Genomic DNA, 21,046 nt, shown 5'->3' on the forward strand with positions numbered 1-21,046 from the left:
AGAGAAATGACTTCAGCATTAGACTTATTTATTAAGTTTGAAATGATATCTATAGCTAGCATGCCAACTATTACTTCCCTACCCAATAGCTTCTTCCCAGTAATCAAGGAAATAAAAATTGAATAAGATATCATTTTTCTCTTAGAAATTTTTATTAAGAGTTTTCAAAATTGTAAGCCCAGTGCTGGGAAGGGAGAATTATAATGGCAGGAGTAACAAACCACTCCAAACTTAGTGGCTTAATCAATAGTCATTTATTTCTCATAGTTTCTGTGGGTCATGAATTAGAAAGGGCAGAGCCAGGATGGGGCTAGCTGGGGCTGTCAACTGCATATTTATAGTGGTCACTATATGTGACATGGCTCCAAGGGCAAGTATCTCAAGAACAAACAAGCCAGGGGGAAGTTACATTACCTTTTATGATCTAGCCTTGGAAGTCAGGAAGCTTCAAGGACTTCCCTGGTGCTCCAGTGGCTAAGACTCCACACTTCCAATGCAGGGGGCCTGGGTTCAACCCCTGGTCAGGGAACTAGATCCCACAAGCTGCAACTAAGAGTTCTCATGCTGCGACTAAAGATCCCACATGCTACAGCTAAAAATCAGATCAGATCAGATCAGTCGCTCAGTCGTGTCCGACTCTTTGCGACCCCATGAATCGCAGCACGCCAGGCCTCCCTGTCCATCACCAACTCCCGGAGTTCACTCAGATTCAAGTCCATCGAGTCAGCGATGCCATCCAGCCATCTCATCCTCTGTCGTCCCCTTCTCCTCCTGCCCCCAATCCCTCCCAGCATCAGAGTCCTTTCCAATGAGTCAACTCCTCGCATGAGGTGGCCAAAGTATTGGAGTTTCAGCTTTAGCATCAGTCCTTCCAAAGAAATCCCAGGGCTGATCTCCTTCAGAATGGACTGGTTGGATCTCCTTGCACTCCAAGGGACTCTCAAGAGTCTTCTCCAACACCACAGTTCAAAAGCATCAATTCTTCGGCACTCAGCCTTCTTCACAGTCCAACTCTCACATCCATACATGACCACAGGAAAAACCATAGCCTTGACTAGACGAACCTTTGTTGGCAAAGTAATGTCTCTGCTTTTGAATACGCTATCTAGGTTGGTCATAACTTTCCTTCCAAGGAGTAAGCGTCTTTTAATTTCATGGCTGCAGTCACCATCTGTAGTGGTTTTGGAGCCCAGAAAAATAAAGTCTGACACTGTTTCCACTGTTTCCCCATCTATTTCCCATGAAGTGGTGGGACCAGATGCCATGATCTTCGTTTTCTGAATGTTGAGCTTTAAGCCAACTTTTTCACTCTCCACTTTCACTTTCATCAAGAGTCTCTTTAGTTCTTCACTTTCTGCCATAAGTGTGGTGTCATCTGCATATCTGAGGTAATTGATATTTCTCCCGGCAATCTCGATTCCAGCTTGTGCTTCATCTAGCCCAGTGTTTCTCATGATGTAGGCTGCATATAACTAAAATAAGCAAAGTGACAACATACAGCCTTGATGTACTCCTTTCCAGATTTGGAACCAGTCTGTTGTTCCATGTCCAGTTTTAAATGTTGCTTCCTGAACTACATACATGTTTCTCAGGAGGCAGGTCAGGTGGTCTGGTATTGCCATCTCTTTAAGAATTTTCCACAGTTTGTTGTGATCCACATAGTCAAAGGCTTTGGTGTAGTCAATAAAGCAGAAGTAAATGTTTTTCTGGAACTCTCACTTTTTCGATGATCCAATGGATGTTGGCAATTTGATCTCTGGTTCCTCTGCCTTCTCTAGATCCAGCTTGAACATCTGGAAGTTCACGGTTCATGTACTGTTGAAGCCTGGCTTGGAGAATTTTGGGCATTACTTCACTAGTGTGTTAGATGAGTGCAATTGTGCAGTAGTTTGAACATTCTTTGGCATTGCCTTTCTTTGGGATTAGAATGAAAACTGACCTTTTCCAGTCTTGTGGCCACTGCTGAGTTTTCCAGATTTGCTTGCATGTTGAGTGCAGCACTTTTACAGCATCATCTTTTGGGATCTGAAATTCCATCACCTCCACTAGCTTTGTTCGTAGTGATGCTTCCTAAGGCCCACTTGACTTCACATTCCAGGATGTCTGGCTCTGTCATAGTCCATGGTTTCTCCAGGCCAGAATACTTGTGGGTTGTTGTTCCTTTCTCCAGGGGATATTCCCAATCTACGGATTGAACCCAGGTCTCCTTCATTGCAGGCGGATTCTTTACCAGCTGAGCTACCAGGGAAGCCATTATTAGACCCAGAAATCCTTCTACTATACAATATTGTACTACATTAGTTTCATATACACTTAACTTACACATAGTCAACTATATGTACTTAGCCCTACCTCCCAAAGTATTGCTAAAAATTACATTTTGTGCATGTGCTCCATTATATATAGTGAACATGTTGTTGTTTAGTCGCTCAGTCATGTCCAGCTCTTTTGCAACCCCATGGACTGTAGCCCATCAGGTTCCACTGTCCATGGCATTACACAGGCAAGTGGAGCAGGTTCCATTCCTTTCTCCAGGGGATCTTCCCAACCCAGGGATCAAACCTGTGTCTCCTACACTGGCGGGTGAATTCTTTACCACTGAGCCACCAGGGAAGCCCAAACTACTATATGCATTATTATTATTATATATTACTCTATAAAGATAGATACTTGAAGTCACATATTCTATAGTTCATAGGCAATTTAAGAGTTTTCCAAGAGTAATTTTTACTTTATGAAATTTTCATTATTTATTGAGTTTAGAATCTAGCTCCCAAGTGAGACAAGAGTCCCCTATACCAGGGATATTCTGACAATGAAGTTACCTATTAGGGATATTTTAGACATTTTAATTCTGAGCAGGAGCTTAAACAAGATGATATCTAGAATCCTGTCAATTGAGATTCTATAACTATACTTAATTCAGTTTGTACCAGAAAAAGATTCATGGCCTGATGTTTAATATATATTTTGAAGTAGTAACTGCTACTGCTGCTAAGTCGCTTCAGTCGTGTCCGACTCTGTGCGACCCCATAGATGGCAGCCCACCAGGCTCTCCCGTCCCTGGGATTCTCCAGGCAAGAGTACTGGAGTGGGTTGCCATTTCCTTCTCCAAGGCATGAAAGTGAAAAGTGAAAGTGAAGTCACTCAGTCGTGTCCGACTCTTAGCGACCCCATGGACTGCAGCCTACCAGGCTCTTCCATCCATGGGATTTTCCAGGCAAGAGTACTGGAGTGAGGTCCCATTGCCTTAGTAGTAAAAATACTACCAATAATTAGGAAAAACTTTTCCATCAGAATGAAAACTATCAACAAAGGAAACAATAAGATGGACTTTTTCTTTTTTAATAAAGCCCAATTTTCATATTCTTCTGAAATCACGCTACAATTATGGTCTGACTAATGGTCTATGGTCAAAAATGAAACAGGTCTATCTCATGTATATGTCATCTTTCCATATGCTACAGAAATAAACCAGAGGAAAAAAGCTATATGCAAAACAGTGCTCTCAGCATGATTTAAAACAGCTTTTAAAAAATCAGAAATACTCTATTTTATCTATATGAGATGATGGATGTTAACTAAACCTACTGTGGTAATCATTTCACAATATATGTAAATCAAACCATCATGCCATATATCACTGTGAGACATGTGGGATTTTAGTTCCCCAACCAAGGATTAAACCTGTGCCCCCTGTAGTGGAAGCATGGACTTAACCACTGGACCACCAGGGAAGTCCTGTACACCTTAAACTTATACAGTGATGTATATAGATTATTTCTCAAAAAAAAAAAAAAACTGGACAAACATTAGAAACACTTTAAGATGTTCAACAAACAGAAAATGTTAAGTGTGACATATCTCCCAAGTATTATCTGTCAATAAAATTATAATTATGTTCTGCATGATAAAAATTACGTAAATAGATCCAAAAGACAAATTGAGGAAAAAAATTTGTAATCAAAACAAGTAAAAAGGCAATAAAAAAAAGTGTGCAGAGGATCTCAACAGACATTTCTCCAAAGAAGACATACAGATGGCCAACAGACACATGAAAAGATGCTCAACACCTCTAAACACCAGAGAAATGCAAATCAAAACTACAGTGAAGTATCACCTCACACTATTCAGAATGACCATCACCAAAAAATTCTCAAGTTATAAATTCTGAAAAGGATGTGGAGAAAGGGGAACCCTCTTACACTGTTGGTGGGAATGTAAATTGGTACAGGCATGATGGAGAACTGTATGGAGGTTCCTTAAAAAACTAAAAAAAAAAAAAAAAAAAAACCATATGATCCAGCAATTTCACTCTCTGGTATACAAAATCCCACTTTTCTGGAAAAGACAAAAATTCTAATTTGAAATTTTAGACAAATAGACAATTTTGTCCAAGGAAAAAAAATGATTAGAATTATAAACATGCAAGAGATTAAACCATAAAATGTACCCACAAAGAGACCTCCAGCCTCAGTTGACTTTATTGGCAAGTTCCAAAGTATATTTAAGAAACAGATCATTCAAATCTTAAAAGAACTCTTCCAGAGAAGATAAAAGAGTATACTCCCATCAATTCTTTTCTTGTGTCTAGCTTAACCTAGATACAACACACAACATCAGAAAGAAAAAATCATTGTCTAACCTCACCAATGAACAAAGGTGCAAAAATCCTAAGTAAAATCTACCAAACCAAATCCAGCAATATATAAAAACAATAATAAATCATGACAATGTGTTTTTATGCCAGAATATGGTGTTGGTATAATATTTGAAAATTAATCAAGGTTATCCACAACATTGACAGGTTTAAAAAGAAAAATCAAATGACAATCTGAACTGATACAGAGAAAGTACCTAATAAAGTAAAACACTTACTACATATGATAAAATCTTAGCAAACAAGGAATATAGAAAAACTCAGGATGTGTGTGCTAAGATCCTATTAAGATTCTCCCGAGACCCTCTTAACTGGATGGTTGTGTCCATTTCTAGCAGCTACAGGTACTACTGCTATGAGCTCACACACGCAACATTCTCTGGAGAACCTCCTTGGGAGGACTGGAACCAGCTTATGCAAAAGACCTGAGAGTTATACACACCTTTCCCTCATGGCCAACAGCTAATGATATTTGGTGCAGAAGTATAACTCTATTGTGCAATTAACACTCCAGAAAGCATAGAATCAAGCTGATTAAACTTGATTAATTAAACTTCACCTGAAATTATATCATTGCTTAGTTCTTTCCTTTCCCTATCCTGATTCCCTCACTTCTTTACAGGTTTCTCCTGAGAGCATTCCTTTTATAAATCACTTGCACAGAAATTCCTCTTTGCTTCTAGGGAACAAAACCCTAAAATATATATAAGTAAGTTTAAACTTTCCACTTTCAGCACATAAGGAATAGAAAGGAACTTCCTGAATCTGTTAATGGCAAGCTATAAGGAGGAGGAGAATGAGAAGGAGGAAGGCAGGATGGGATGGGGTGGCAAGACAGAAAATCCTATAGTCCTAGTCAAACCTATAAAGAAAGAAAAACAGACAAAAAGTACAAGAATAGAGAAGAAATAAAACTCACATAATTTGCAGATGAAATGATTGGGCACATTAAAAAATCTAAGAGAATAAATAATTTTTAGAATTACTAGAATATAGTTAAGAGTTTTTTGATACAAGGTCAATGTTCAAAAGACAACTGTATTTCTCTATACCAGCAAACAGAAAGAAATAATTTTAAATGGCATAAAAAATATTATGTACCACCTGTTTCCTGTATGGACCAAGAAAATTCCAACCATATCTGACCTTCCCACAGATAACAACTGTAACCTCTTAGACCAAATAAAAAACAAAGAAAGAAACAAAATCCACAAGACCTTAAAGTCCGAGAGAGTGAATAAATACAGATTTGATTCTAAAAGGGAGTTAACACTTAGGAGAAGGAACCAGCACAGATGAGTTTCCTAATTTTATGGTTTTTGAGAACAGACAGTAGTCAGAGCCTTGTGCAGTGGCTGAAATACCAATGGAAATCCCACGGTCCTTATGGCCCGAAGAAACAGCACACAGGGTTCAGGGCCACCATGCCCACTGGAGTACACATCCAAGAAAGGAGAGATTTAGAAAGGGAGAACCCCACATTTTGCCCATAAACTGTCCCAAACTCTAGCTGACTCCTCTACTACATAAGTGTGGGATAGACAATCAGCTAAGGATAAAAAAACAAACTGAGATTTGAGAAGCCTCTCAGGAAACAGCATGTATAGTCTGAGTTCAACCAAGTTAATGACATACTAAAATAAACAAAATAAACACTCTCCAGAGGAAAAACGGATTCCAGGCTCTCCACAATATAACACTCATCATGCCCATGATGCACTCCATAATTACCAGACAAATGAAGAATTAGAGAAATGCGATGCATTCTCAAGAGCAGAGATAATTAGTGGTGACCAACTCTAACATATCCAGATGTTAGAATTAGCCAACAAGGATTTTAACAGAGCTATTATAAGTGACTTAAAGAAAAATGCTCTTGGAATGCACGAAAAGATGAGACATCTCACAGAAGAAATAGAAACTATAGAAAAGAATCAGATGGAAATTTTAGAACTGAAAAATACAATATCTGAGATTAAAAATTCACTGAATGGTCTTAATAGCAGAATGGAAATGAAAGGGTCCATGAACTAGAAGACAGATCAATAGAAATGATCTATTCTGAAATACAGAGAGAAAAAAGATAAAAATAGAGTCTCAGAGATGTATCCAAGACAATACCAAGAAATCTAACATATGTATAAATAACACTAAGAGAATTCATTACCAGTGAATCTGTATTATAATAAAGGCTAAAGGAAATTCTTTAAGTTGAAGGGGAGGGATATCATTTGGAAACTTGAATTTTGGGGAAAGAACGAAGAGCACTGGATATAGTAGAAAGCTGGATAAATATAAACAGACTGTTTTTTCTTCTTAATGTCTTTAAAATGCAGAGGACTGACTAAAGCAAAAACTATAACACTTTTATAAAAAGTGATACAAATGATAAAGGATGGAGGTGGTATTGATGATAAAAAATGGGCCAACACTGTTGCAAAAACTTACAATATTAGTGGTATAATATTAACTCTAAATAAACTGAGCAAAGTTAATTTTCCAAACTTGAAACTAATGAAACAAAATCCCCAAAGTCCAATATCTATTAAAGAAATTGTATTTGTTCTCAAAAAGCTTCAGGCCCAGATGGGTTAGGTGGCAAATTCTATCAAACATTTAAAGAAAAAATAATACCATCGTACAAAAAGGTTTTCAGAAAATAAAGCAGGGAACATTTCAATTAATTTTACAAGGCCATCATAATCCTAATACAAAAATCTAACAAATATACAAAAAGATTCTTAACAAAATATATAAAAAGAATAATACATTATGACCAAGTAGTATTTATCTAAGGAATATCAGTTGAATCAACATTCAAAAATCACTATAATTCATGATATCACAAAGTAAAAAAACTGTTTAATGTTATGGTACATCCAGACAATGGACTATTATTCAGTGATAAAAATAAATGAGCTCTCAAGCCATGAAAAGACATGGAGGAAACTTAAAAGCATATTACTAAGTGAAATAAGCCAATCTAAAAAGGCTAAATACTGTGTGATTCCCACTATGTGACATTCTGGAAAAGGGAAAACTGTGGAAACTAAAAGGATCAGTGGCTGCCAGAGGTTGAGGGTTGAGGAAGTGATGAACAGGTGGAACATAAAGGATTCTTGGGGTTTCCCAGGTGGTTCAGTGGTAAAGAATCCACCTGCCAATGCAGGAGATGCAGGTTCGATCCCTGGGTCAGGAAGATGCCCTGAAGGAGGAAATGGCAACCCACTCCAGCATTCTTGCCTGGAAAATCCCATGGACAGAGGAACCTGGTGGGCTATAGTCCATGGGGTCACAAAGAGTCGGACACGACTAAGCAGAGAGAGAGGATTCTTAGGATAGTGAAACTATTCTTCGTGATAATAAAATGGTAGACACACGTCATTACACATTTGTCCAAACCCATACAATGTACACTACCAAGAATAAAACATATGTATAATAAGGCTGTTCTCTTCCTCCCTGAATACACCCTATTCGATCACTCCCTGCTTCACCTACACTCTACTCACATGACTAACCTTCCTTCCTAATCACAGAGACATACTTGCCCCCAGCCGCAGCTAGTGATTGCTCTAATCTCCAGATCAGAACAGCTCCAATATGATAGTTTATCAAAGGGGCAGTGATGCTCCTCTGCTGGTTTCCCTGGTAACTGATGTGCCGACCTGACATCAATTTCCTTTGGTAACTGGTAAATTCCCTCACTGCCTTCCCCAATAACTAAGACTACTGCCATGCCATCTGCCATACATGATGGGGTGTTGCTCCAGGGCCTTGCTTCAGACATGTAAGATGCCCCTGTCCATTATATCATTGATGTCTCTGTTGCTGACTGTGAGCTCTTTCTTCAGCCTTGAGGCTAGGCAAATACAAGGCATGAAGGTCTGTGGGGTGAGGCTCAACAGCATACTGGAAACAGTGGATTTGGGGAGGTTAATGTGTCAGCGTATGTTTATCAATTCTAACAAGTGTACCACACTGGTGGGGGATGTGGATAATGAGGGAAGCTATCCATGAGTGAGGGTAGGGGGAATATGAGAAATCTCTCTATATACTTTACCTTCAATTGTGCTGTGAACCTAAAACTGCTTAAAAAATAAAGTTCTAATTAAAAAAAACTAACATGACCTTCTCAGTAGATGCAGAAAAAGCATTTGACACAAACTGAACCCCAACAACACGAGAAGACTCTACACACAGATGTCACCAGATGGTCAACACCAAAATCAGATTGATTATATTTTTTGCAGTGAAAGATGGAGAAGCTCTACACAGTCAGCAAAAACAAGACCGGGAGCTGACTGTAGCTCAGATCATGAACTCCTTATTGCCAAATTCAGACTTAAATTGAAGAAAGTGGGGAAAACCACTAGACCATTCAGGTATGACCTAAATCAAATCCCTTATGATTATACAGTGGAAGTGAGAAATAGACTTAAGGGACTAGATCTGATAGAGTGCCTGATGAACTATGGACGGAGGTTCATGACATTGTACAGGAAATAGGAATTAAGACCATCCCCAAAAAAATAAATGCAAAAAAGCAAAACGGCTGTCTGAGGAGGCCTTACAAATAGCTGTGAAAAGAAGAGAAGCAAAAAGCAACGGAGAAAAGGAAAGATATACCCATTTGAATGCGGAGTTCCAAAGCATAGCAAGGAGAGATAAGAAAGCCTTCCTCAGCGATCAATGCAAAGAAATAGAGGAAAACAATAGAATGGGAAAGACTAGAGATCTCTTTAAGAAAATTAGAGATACCAAGGGAATATTTCATGCAAAGATGGGTTCAATAAAGGACAGAAATGGTATGGACCTAATAGAAGCAGAGGATATTAAGAAGAGGTGGCAAGAATACACAGAACTGTACAAAAAAGATCTTCACGACCCAGATAATCATGATGGTGTGATCACTCACACTCACCTAGAGCCAGATATCCTGTAATGTGAAGTCAAGTGGGTCTTAGGAAGCATCACTAAGAACAAAGCTGGTGGAGGTGATGGAATTCCAGTTGAGCTATTTCAAATCCTAAAAGACGGTGCTGTGAAAGTGCTGCACTAAATATGCCAGCAAATTTGGGAAACTCAGCAGTGGCCACAGGACTGGAAAAGATCAGTTTTCATTCCAATCCCTAAGAAAGGCAATGCCAAAGAATGCTCAAACTACCACACAATTGCACTCATCTCACACGCTAGTAAAGTAATGCTCAAAATTCTCCAAGCCAGGCTTCAGTAATATGTGAACCATGAATGTCCAGACGTTCAAGCTGGTTTTAGAAAAAGCAGAGGAACCAGAGATCAAATTGCCAAAAACCGCTGGATCATCGAAAAAGCAAGAGAGTTTCAGAAAAACATGTATTTCTACTTTATTGACAATGCAAAGCCTTTGACTGAGTGGATCACAATAAACTGTGGAAAATTCTGAAGGAGATGGGAATACCAGACCAACCTGACCCACCTCTTGAAAAACCTGTATGCAGGTCAGGAAGCAACAGTTAGAACTGGACATGGAACAACAACTTTTCCAAATAGGAAAGTACATCAAGGCTGTATATTATCACCCTGCTTATTTAACTTATATGCAGAGTACATCATGAGAAATGCTGGGCTGGAATCAAGATTGCTGGGAGAAATATCAATAAGCTCAGATATGCAGATGATACCACCCTAATGGCAGAAAGTGAAGAAGAACTAAACAGCCTCTTGATGAAAGTGAAAGAGGAGAGTGAAAAAGTTGGCTTAAAGCTCAACATTCAGAAAACGAAAATCATGGCATCTGGTCCCATCACTTCATGGCAAATAGATGGAGAAACAGTGGAAACAGTGGCTGACCAGTCAATCCTAAAGGAATCAGTCCTGAATATTCATGAGAAGGACTGATGCTGAAGCTTCAATACTTTGGCCACCTGATGTGAAGAACTGCATCATTGAAAAAGACCCTGATGCTGGTAAAGATTCAAGGTGGGAGGAGAAGGGGATGACAGAGGATGAGATGGTTGGATGGCATCACTGACTCGATGGTTATGAGTTTGAGTAAGCTTCAGGAGTTGGTGAATGCCAGGGAAGCCTAGTGTGCTGCAGTCCATGGCGTTGTGAAGAGTAGGACATGACTGAGTGACTGAACTGAACTGAATGTTCACAGCAGTAGTATTTCAATAGCCAAGCTATGGAAGCTACCCAAGTGTCCATTAACAGGTTAATGGATAAAGAAGATGTAATACACACATACACACACAATGCAAAAGTACTTACCATAAAAAATAATGAAATTTTGCCATTTGCAACAACATGGATGGACCTGGAGGGTATTGTGCTTAATAAAATAAGACTGAGAAAGACAAATACCATATGTGATCATTTATATGTGGAATACAGAAAATAAAATGAATGAATATAACAAAATAGAAACAGACTCACAGAGAAAAACCCATGGGGAGAGGAAAGAGAGGAGGGGCAAAATAGAGGTAGGTGATTAAGAGGTACAAACTATTAGGTATAAAATAAACTACAAGGATACATTGTATATCACAGGAAATATAGCCAATGTTTTATAACTTCAAATGGAATATAATTTATAAAAGTTTTGAATGACTATGCTGTACACCTGACATATAATATTGTATATCAACTATACCTCAATTAAAAAAAATCTCTTCATTGTTATTGCAAGTCCCCTGTTCAGTTTAATTTCCCTGATAGGTTTTCAACTGCTGCAGTATTCTAGTTTATATATCCTTTCTCTGATTGGTGGGCATTTAGGTTTTTAATAGTTTTTACCTGCAATAAATAATAAAATATTTCAGAGGGAAAATTACATGAGAAAATTCTGAAGCAGAAACCACAAAACTACCACTTACACTGAAAAGATTTTCTAACAAAGTCTGGTGAGCTGAAAGCTAAGATGACTTTGCATCTAAGAAGCACAGTATTTTTCATTTACATTATAATTTTCATACCCTTTTGAGCATTCAATATGACCATTTTCATAGTTTTGTTTGGTAAGATATAGTCCTCATTAAATTACTTGGTATAAAAGAGCCTATGCAAGACTGGATACACTATCTGTATTCTTTCCACCAGCATTAATCATTTTCTTCATTAACTCCCAACACCAGAGGGCAGCAGCTTCAGTTCTAATTAGCAATAATGCAGAGAGTAACTAATGGAAAAAAATACTCCTTTAGCAAAATCTACACTAAATTACTACCCAACCTTTTATTTGGGGGAAAAAGTGTTTCTACAATATAGAACAGACATATGAAATAAATAAAAACAACTACATAAGCAAAACACACTGTCTTCCCACAAGGACAGATAAATCAAATTTAGATTGTCCAAGGAGAGACCATGAAAATCCGAGTTAGAGGCATTTAATAACATTTACATTCCTTGGTTAATTTAATGTATAAGCATAGGTGTCTCTTGTTGTGGCAGTCCCAGTCATGGCTCAGACAGTAAAGAATTTGCCTGCAATGCAGGAGACCTGGGTTCAATCCCTGGTCAGGAAGATTCCCTAGAGAAGGGAATGGTTACCCACTGCAGTATTCTTGCCTGGAGAAGTCCAAGGACAGAGGAGCCTGGTGGGCTACAGTCCGTCCATGGGGTCGCAGAGTCAGACAAGACTAAGCGACTACTACTTTCCCATGACTTCCCTGGTGGCTCAGACGGCAAAGAATCTGTCTGCAATGTGGGAGATCTGGGTTCAATCCCTGGGTCGCGAAGATATCCTGGAGGAGGAAATGGCAACCCACTCCAGTATGCTTACCTGGGAAACCCCGTGGATAGAGGAGCCTGATGGGCTGCAGTCCATGGGGTCGTAAAGAGTCAGACACTACAGAGCAACTAACACTTTCACTTTAATAATTTGGAAGAGCCAAATAAAGACAAATTCCTTTTCGTTAGCTTCTCTTGGCTCTCTGATTTTTCAAATAGGAGGAAAGGAAGAGATGGGGAAAAAATAATTCTAGATTAAAGATATAACCAAATAGATTTCTAATGGCCTTGTAGAAAACTTAAAGGAACTAAACAAAACTCCTTTTTGATAGAAAAAACAGGGCAAAGAAGACCCTAAATAAAAGGAAGAAGTAGTCAGTCTACCTATTTTGACATTTTCAGATGGGAAAGAAGAGGGTGCTTTCAAATGAGAATCCTTTCCCTTTCAAGCATTTTTTTTTTAATCAAAGACTTGAATTTTTAGAAAAATTTGGGGTTTACAGAAAATTGAACACGTAGTACAGGGAGTTCCCTTAAACCCTCCTACCCCACCTGTTTCCCCTGTTGTTAACACTGTGTTTTGGGGCTAGAGGGAATGGAGGTAAGGGGACTTCTTTAATGAGTACAGAGTTTCAGATTCACAAGACAAAAATGTTCTGGAGATCTGTTTCATAAAAATGAGAATCTGATTAATGCTATTGAAAAAGTGAAGTCACTCAGTCGCGTCCGACTCTGCGACCCCATGAACTATAGTCTACCAGGCTCCTCCGTCCATGGGGTTTTCCAGGCAAGAAGACTGGAGTGGGTTGCAATTTCCTTCTCCAGGAGATCTTCCCAACCCAGGGATTGAACCCGGGTCTCCCGCATTGTAGGCAGATGCTTTACCATTTGAGCCACCAGGGAAGTCCCACACTTAAAAACAGTGAAGATGGTAAATTTTATGTGTTTTTAACCACAATAAAACTTTAAATTTTCTGTTTTTTCTTCAGATTAATCCTCAAAACTGAAAATACTGCAAGTATTAGATTAAGATTATCTAAATATTGTTAACTACAGACCCTAAGTTTGGATAAAATTTCATCTTTCCAGGCTCACCTTGGTCACCTGAAGGTGCTGAGATCAAATGGATTTTTTTCCCCTTAAGCTCCATCAATTAAGTCTTTAAAAATCACACCCTATTTTAGTTTGCTTCACTTTTGAACCATAACTTGCTTATTCAAGTCTGTTTTCCTTCCTTCCTCCCTGCCCTCCCTCCTCCCCTTCCTCCCTTTCTTCCATCTGTGGTTAACTGCTTTTCTTTTTTTGATGTTGCTGTTGCCAGAAATAACATGCCATCTTCATCATTATCATTAACATCTTCCAGCTCTCTCTGATGGCACAGACATTGCATTCTTTTTTAAGATACATTTCTTTAAAGCCCAGTGTCGAACTAGTGCACAGTTGTCATCTGTGATTTCTTTACAATGGACTCCTGGGGTGGTTCCTTCATGTCAGCTTCTCTCATATTTTCTATTTCCTTTTGCTATAGGTTTCTTCAACTTGAACTTTTATATTTTCTATTGCATATGGCAGGGGGTGAAGGGATACAGTTTTTTGTCCCCCTAACTTCCAAGAGCTCATTCTTCTTTCCTGTTCCTTTTACATAGCATCTTTCTTTATTTTGATAGAATAATTACCTTTTAAAATTGATTTTAAGTTGTTATGTTCCTTTACCTTGGTTCTTTTCTGGGTCCATTGCTTTGTTTTTACTCTTCATGCTGCTTGTCTTCTTTACATAACTTGATCCTTGGTAAGTCACTGATATCCACCAATTTTTCTGGGAAGCTGGTACGGGTTTTCTCTGGTTTTTAATACATGGGCATGTTTTCTGCTAATCTCTTCTCAAACAGAATGGCTAATTGGGAGCTCTGTGTTTGTGAGTTGGGCTTACGGTCCTGGAGACTTTGTTAGCACTAATTAAATTATTTAAGTTTTCAAAAGAATAACTAAAACTAAGGGCATAATGTAATTTAGTCAAGACAGAGAACAGGGTGAGTGCGCTCTCATTTTTCACAGCATGCATCTGACCGATAATATGTAAAATAAATCAAGGAATAGTGGTACTAGCTTTTATGGTCATGACACTAACTAACAAGTCAAAAATGGGTTCTAAGGAGCAAACTGAGGATGAGAAGAGGTAAGTAGGAACACTGCTTTCCATTACAATCTCTTTTTACTATTTTTTAAAAAAACATAAGCATGTATTTCTTTGAAATAAATAAAAATAAATTTAAAAATAAAATTGTAGAAACTAAAGAGCAAATGTAAGAAATTTGGAAATATACAAAAGCAACAAATAAATGTGTGTATGTGTGTTTGTGTATATATATATACACACATATACATACACATACATACATACATATATATTACATATATATATGTGTATATATATCTCCAAACCCTTATTTCTACATACTAAATGTCTTGGACAGAGGGAGAATGTTGTTGCCAAGGAAACCAAAGCAACTGTTAAGTAGCAAATTCAGCTCTTTAAAAAAAAATTCCATGGCAATTTATTCTGCAGAATATTATAGCCTACTTCAGCTTTTACAAAAACCAATAAAATGTTTTTAATGAGGTCCTTGAAACTTGGTTTATGATGTCACTAACATCTATTAAACACTCCAGTTACAGAGTCTAGTACAGTGATAAGAAAGCTAGAGTAAAGATCAGATATCGTTAGGTTTAGTTCCAAGTTTGCCACTTAAAAGCCATATTCCTTGAGCAGGTCATCTTCCCTGTCTGAAACTAAGTTTCTTTAGTAGTAAAAGTGGGGATAACTACACCTAACCTGCCTACCATACAGGGTTGCTGTGAATATCAAATTATTTAGATCATCAAGGTTTGAAACACTACACAAATAAATTCAAGTAATAACCACTAATATTTTCCAAAATTAACAAGGTGATAAGTATTCTTCATTGATCAAATGCCAAATTATGTAAAGTATTAGAAAAAGGTTAACAAAAAGTGTAATATAGACTAGTATTATAAAAAAAAAATGGAGAAGGAAATAGCAACCCACTCTAGTATTCTTGCTTGGAGAATTCCATGGACAAAGGAGTCTGGCAGGGTCACATGGGGTCCATGGGGTCCATGGGGGTCACAAGAGTCAGACACGATTTAGCGATTAAGCCATTATAAAAACTGTATTGAACTAGGTGGCAGATTCAAGTTCTGATTCAGGTTCTATCCACCACCATTGATAATTTCCACTTCTTTGGGTCTCTACACAATGAAACTGGACTAGACAACCTCTGTAAAGGTGCTTCATGGGTGTGTTTTCCATGACACAATAATTTAAAAGGAAATTCATTCACCACTTTAAAAAAAACACGGGCTGTATTTTGCTTGAAAACTTTCATTGCTAGATGTTTGAAAACCACTGACTTTAGGATGAAGTCTTTTATTTCTATTTTCAGGCATTTCATAACCGTAACCTAATTAATCTATCTTTACATTCTACTCTTTCTCAACATAAACCTACCTTCAGAGACCACAGCATTCTACTTGTTATTTCTCAAAATGCCATGGCCAATTCTTGTCTCCACACTGTTGTCAACATGTATATAGTTGTTGCCACTACAGCTGACTGAGCAGCTCTGCCCTGGGTCCCATCCCACTCCCTACCCACATTTACACACCCAAACTTGTACAGGGCTTAATGTCTCTGATAAGACTGTTTTAAAAAATTGTAAAATTTACAGTATATCAAAAACAGGAGAGAGTTGTCATGTTTATAGAGAACCTAGCTTCTAGCCAGCAAGACTTGTCTGTAATCTGATAGAACGTATGAAAGCATTAGGAAGGAAGTGGGGACCTTAGCCCTAAAAGATAGAAGGGGGGAGCACTGTAGCGGTGTCATCTGTGACCTGGCTGGAGGAGGAACACTTTGATCCACAGACTTGTTGGATTCCAGTGTGTAGGACAGTCCCATCAGAGAGATGGATGCATTTACTTATTACAGGCTAATGCTGTTAAACATTTATGCCATATATTGGACTCCTTGTGATTTGATTTCATAATCACTACAAATCTTCAGATTCTTTCACTTCCCTTATGGTGCATCTAGAAAATGGCCTGACTGAGACAAATTCATCTATATTACATCTGTGCCATAAATTAATAAAACAGCTTTCTGAATTCTGACATCAGTTACTGTGACCTTAAGGAGCATGAGTCCATCCTGAGACAAGACAGACTAACAAATTAGTCTGAAGGCATAAGAACCAAGGGTCAGATCCTGGACTATAATAAACAGAACAAAAGAATGTCACTCCATAGCAACAGCAAGGGGTACCTGGGACCGCCCCAATAAACACCCTGTCTTATTGCACTATTTTTAACACTTTCATATACCTTTATTCAAGGCCACTAACCACATACTAACGCCTTTCTATGACCTGGTCTACATGCCTTTCCAACACTTTCTATGTACCCTAAGCTACTGCAGAAACAAATTTTCTAAGTACACACATTAATGTTTTTATCTCTGCTTGGAATATTCTTCCTCTCAATGTTGACAAGTCTAAATTTTAACTAATTCTGAAGGGTTTATCACAGATAACACCTGTTTTATGAAGAAATTTCAAAGAACACCGCCCACCATGACTAAAACTAGCAATATTAGTGACCTGGACAAGTAACAAATTGCTTTTAGATCAACTTATGACTTGGTACTATGTATTTCACCAGAGTCATCAAGGATCAGGGCATTTGGTAGGTTCTTTTTTTCACTATAAGAAAATAAATAGGTATTAATCAGGTATTACCTCACTTTCTCTATGCTGGAAGACCACACATGTCATCACCAACATGTAATGCAATAAATGCTGTAAATCCAAACTATTGTTTCACGTTTCTGCACTCCACATTTCAGTGCCCTGGGACACCAGAGCCTAGCTGACCTACACTATCAGTCTACAATAGATGTATCTTTCCTTACTAATTAAAAGCATTTTTCCCATTGAGAGAGGAATTGGTTAAGTGAAAGTGAAAAGTGAAGCCGCTCAGTCATGTCCAACTCTTCTCAACCCCATGGACTGCAGCCTACCAGGCTCCTCCATCCGTGGGATTTTCCAGGCAAGAGTTCTGGAGTGGGGTGCCATTGCCTTCTCCATTGGTTAAGTAAATATTATTTTTATTAAATAATTATTAAACTTGTTTAAATCTGTTAAAAGCACTTGTTACTTGCTACGTGTATTATATTTGTAAGCTTTTGTTTTATATTCCCTTCTATGTTCTTTGACGATATGGTCCATATCTAATTAATCTTTGTGTCTCCCACAGGTTTTCAGTCAGTACCTTGTATATAGAAGGCCCTTTAAATATAAATTAATTTCTCTTCCATTTTCGGTGAGGGCTATCCCCATTCTTTTTATATGTATCCCATCTTCTTATTGTCTTCCTTGACTACCCCAGTCCACAGGTCACTATTTTTAAATTCCTATAAAAACCAACTGCCTATAAACTATTAAATTGCCACCAATACCATCCCAGCATTATCTTTTTACGTGTATATGTATCTCATAGTCTTGTCACATTTCAGTATACCCAACAATATCTAGGTACAGCATGAACAATTGATATTAATTCACTCAGCCAATATTTTTAAAAATCAAAAGACCCATTAGGAAAAGTATAGTCAAAATTGGCACCTAAATAGAACAAAAGATTTCACCTGTGGCAATGAAACAAACTCCTATTGTTGAAGGGCCAAAGGCTTTGACACACATAATAGTTAGCAGTAAATTAAATTGTGTTGGAATTCTACAAGTATCTTTGAATATCATACATCTTCCTTTCACTTCACAGAGACACAAGTGCAATCACATTTCTTTACTGACAGCAGATGGCTTTAAACAATAGCAATTAACTATATTAAACCTATAGAGATAACATTCATTTGTAATTTAGATTTCTCTGCTGAAGACATATATATGGTCAGTTTATAGCATATATCATTTACAGTATGCTAAGCCTTAGCTCTTTTTTCCTACTAGGCTTCCTCCTCCCTAATGAACCAAAAGCAGAAGAGTAATCTGTAAATCTTCACTTCTTTTGTATCCTTCCACAACAAGGAACTATATTCACAGTAGGCAATCATAAAAACAGGCAAAATGGATTTAAAGTTATTTGCATTTTTCACATCTTTGTAATCAATGGGATACCACAGATTTTGTACATGACTGAAAAAAGTGTGTGTACATATGTATTTTTTGTATAAATGGTCAAATCCTACAAAGAGGGTGTTAGCTCTCTAGTAGCTCATTCAGAACATTCTGGAGCCTCACTACTCAAAGTGTGGTCCACAGTGTGGTCCATTATGAAGCAGAATCTCACACCCCACCCCAGGCCTCCTAAATCACAATCTGCATTTAAAGATCTCCAGGTGATCTGCATGCACTTCAAGAGTTTGAAATGCACTGGTTTAGACTCCAGAGGAAGAATTAGAATGTCCAAGATACATATAACCATGTAATACTAAACAAGTAATTGCTTATTTGTTGGTCTTCCTTATTTGCTGACTGAAGGCTTTTTGAGGGTAGGAACCCTTTCTAGCCTCCTCACCACTAGCATACCCTGGACCCAACAGGCCCTAAAACATTACCCAATGCTCAATGGATATTTTTTGCTGAACGCATGAATGACTGAACAAAGATAAAACTTTTTCAGAAGGCTAATAATCCTTTAGGAAGTTGAATAACATGATTTCACATATGACCACATTAATTCTTTAATTCAGTATTATTAATTCCATTTAAAATACATTGCCGTCTCTACTTCAACAAATGTAATATACTCGACAAAGCAGAAGCTTGGATCATCTTCCTCTGTTGGAGCTAAGGGCCTCTTTACAAGTGAGATGGCTGCATTTTAATTCTAGCTCTCATATATCCATCCCATATGCCTCCACAAGATGAAAACACCGCAACAATTTGGAGAGAGTACGGGTAGGGGAACAGAGGAGGAATGGATACAAGTCTGTATACGGAGTATCGCATGAAACCTGGAAAAAATGATTTTTGGAAGAGGATACTTCCAGAAAATAACTTCTGGCCAGAGGAAAAAAGAGAACCCTTATCTTTCTCAAGAGCAAAAGGTGGTATTAGAGAATACACGGGAGCGGGAGCGATACCAGCGACTACCTAGCGACGTCAGGTGGAAACACACCAGACCAGCGTTCAAGCAGATAGTGGTTAGATACTGTCCCAGAAGGCGGAAAAACACACACACACACACACACACACACACACACACACACACACACACACACACACACACACACACACACACACACACACACACACACACACACACACACACACACACACACACACACACACACACACACACACACACACACACACACACACCACCCACTTTCAGATTTGCGGAGAAGGAAGTCAAGGGAGAAGAAAGGGAGAAGGAAATATCTCTATTAAGGGTATACGATGATGATGATTAATTATTATCATTTTTTTGGAGAAAAGGGACATGATATACACTTGAAGGGAGGCGGGAAGGGGGGAGGAGGAAGGAAGGTAGCAATTTCTCGCCCTGCAAAAGGAAGCGACTACAGGCGTCCTTTCCCAGCTCAGACGGCCCCAGGGAGGCAGCCCAGGCATAGGTGGGTGGCAACGCCCAGCTCCGCTAGCTCCCGCCGCTGGCCTGAGCCATCTCCCCCACAGCCTGCCGAGCACCGGGTGGGGACGGGCAAGGGCGTTCACGGTGTGGGAGGGCGTGCAGGAGGAGGGGGAGGATGCCCTGCTGACCAGGTACCCACCTTATCCCAACGGAGCCACTGCCCGATGGCTGTGTCTAGCTGAGGGTCCCCAGTGTGATAGGGGGCGTGGAGCAGGTTGGAGTTCAGGTCCCCCTCTGCGTTTTCAGTCATGGCAGCCAGTCTCGGGTGCGAGAATGGGGATCCAGCGAAGACACCGAGCTGGAGGAGCTTGACGTGTGCTCACCGGGATCTCGACGCCCCCTCCTCACTGAAAGGCATCGGAGACCAAACGCAGGACGTTTGTACCAGGTCCTGCCGCAGCTTCGGGGAAACAGGAGAGAGGCGGGACGCGGCCACCTTATTCCCACTAGACGAGCTCCTGGTCTCTCTGGGCGAACGGACTGAGGCGGTCCCACCTCGAGAGAACAACAACAGCCCCAGATGTCTGGGTCGTGGCCGCCGCCGCTACCGCCGCCTTCGCAGCTTTAGGCCCCGCCCTCGCGCCTCTGGCCCCGCCCCTTCCCAGCCGATTTAAGCACCCGGGACTCGGGGAGCGAGCCGGGAAGCGCGCTCCCGACGCCTTCCCAGCGGCGCGATTTAGGACTGTGCTGCGAAGTGAGGAATAGGGGCAGGGCCATTTTATTTCTTAATTTGCCTTTTTCCCCGTGTCTTATTCTTGTTACAATCCCCACCCACCCCCACGCGTCTCCTTTTCTCCATCAGACGCCATGTCCACCACGATGCGCCCGCCTCAGAGCTCGCTTTTGTGAATCCATTGCGCGCGAAGGCCCCCTCCTGTTTCGTCTTGGGGAGCGCGCCTGGCGGGAGAGTGCGAGGGCTGTCCCCGCATGGCCTCACGGGAGTTGTAGTTCTTCATCTCTTCCCCCCAAGCTCCCCCTCTACCC

At 39.4% G+C, this 21,046-nt stretch overlaps 1 protein-coding gene across 1 annotated transcript in view; it reads right to left on the bottom strand.

Moving 5' to 3' along the window:
• Positions 1-20,829, bottom strand: part of PGM2L1 (phosphoglucomutase 2 like 1) — a 62,252-nt gene extending 41,423 nt beyond the window's left edge. The window contains exon 1 of the mRNA XM_019975252.2: positions 20,202-20,829. Within this exon, the coding sequence (XP_019830811.2) occupies positions 20,202-20,312 (111 nt within the window). The 5' untranslated portion in view covers positions 20,313-20,829. The remainder of the gene's footprint in view (positions 1-20,201) is intronic.
• Positions 20,830-21,046: the final 217 nt, after the last annotated feature.

This window comes from Bos indicus, chromosome 15 (assembly GCF_029378745.1).
Source record: "Bos indicus isolate NIAB-ARS_2022 breed Sahiwal x Tharparkar chromosome 15, NIAB-ARS_B.indTharparkar_mat_pri_1.0, whole genome shotgun sequence".
NCBI classification, from domain to species: Eukaryota; Metazoa; Chordata; class Mammalia; order Artiodactyla; family Bovidae; genus Bos; species Bos indicus.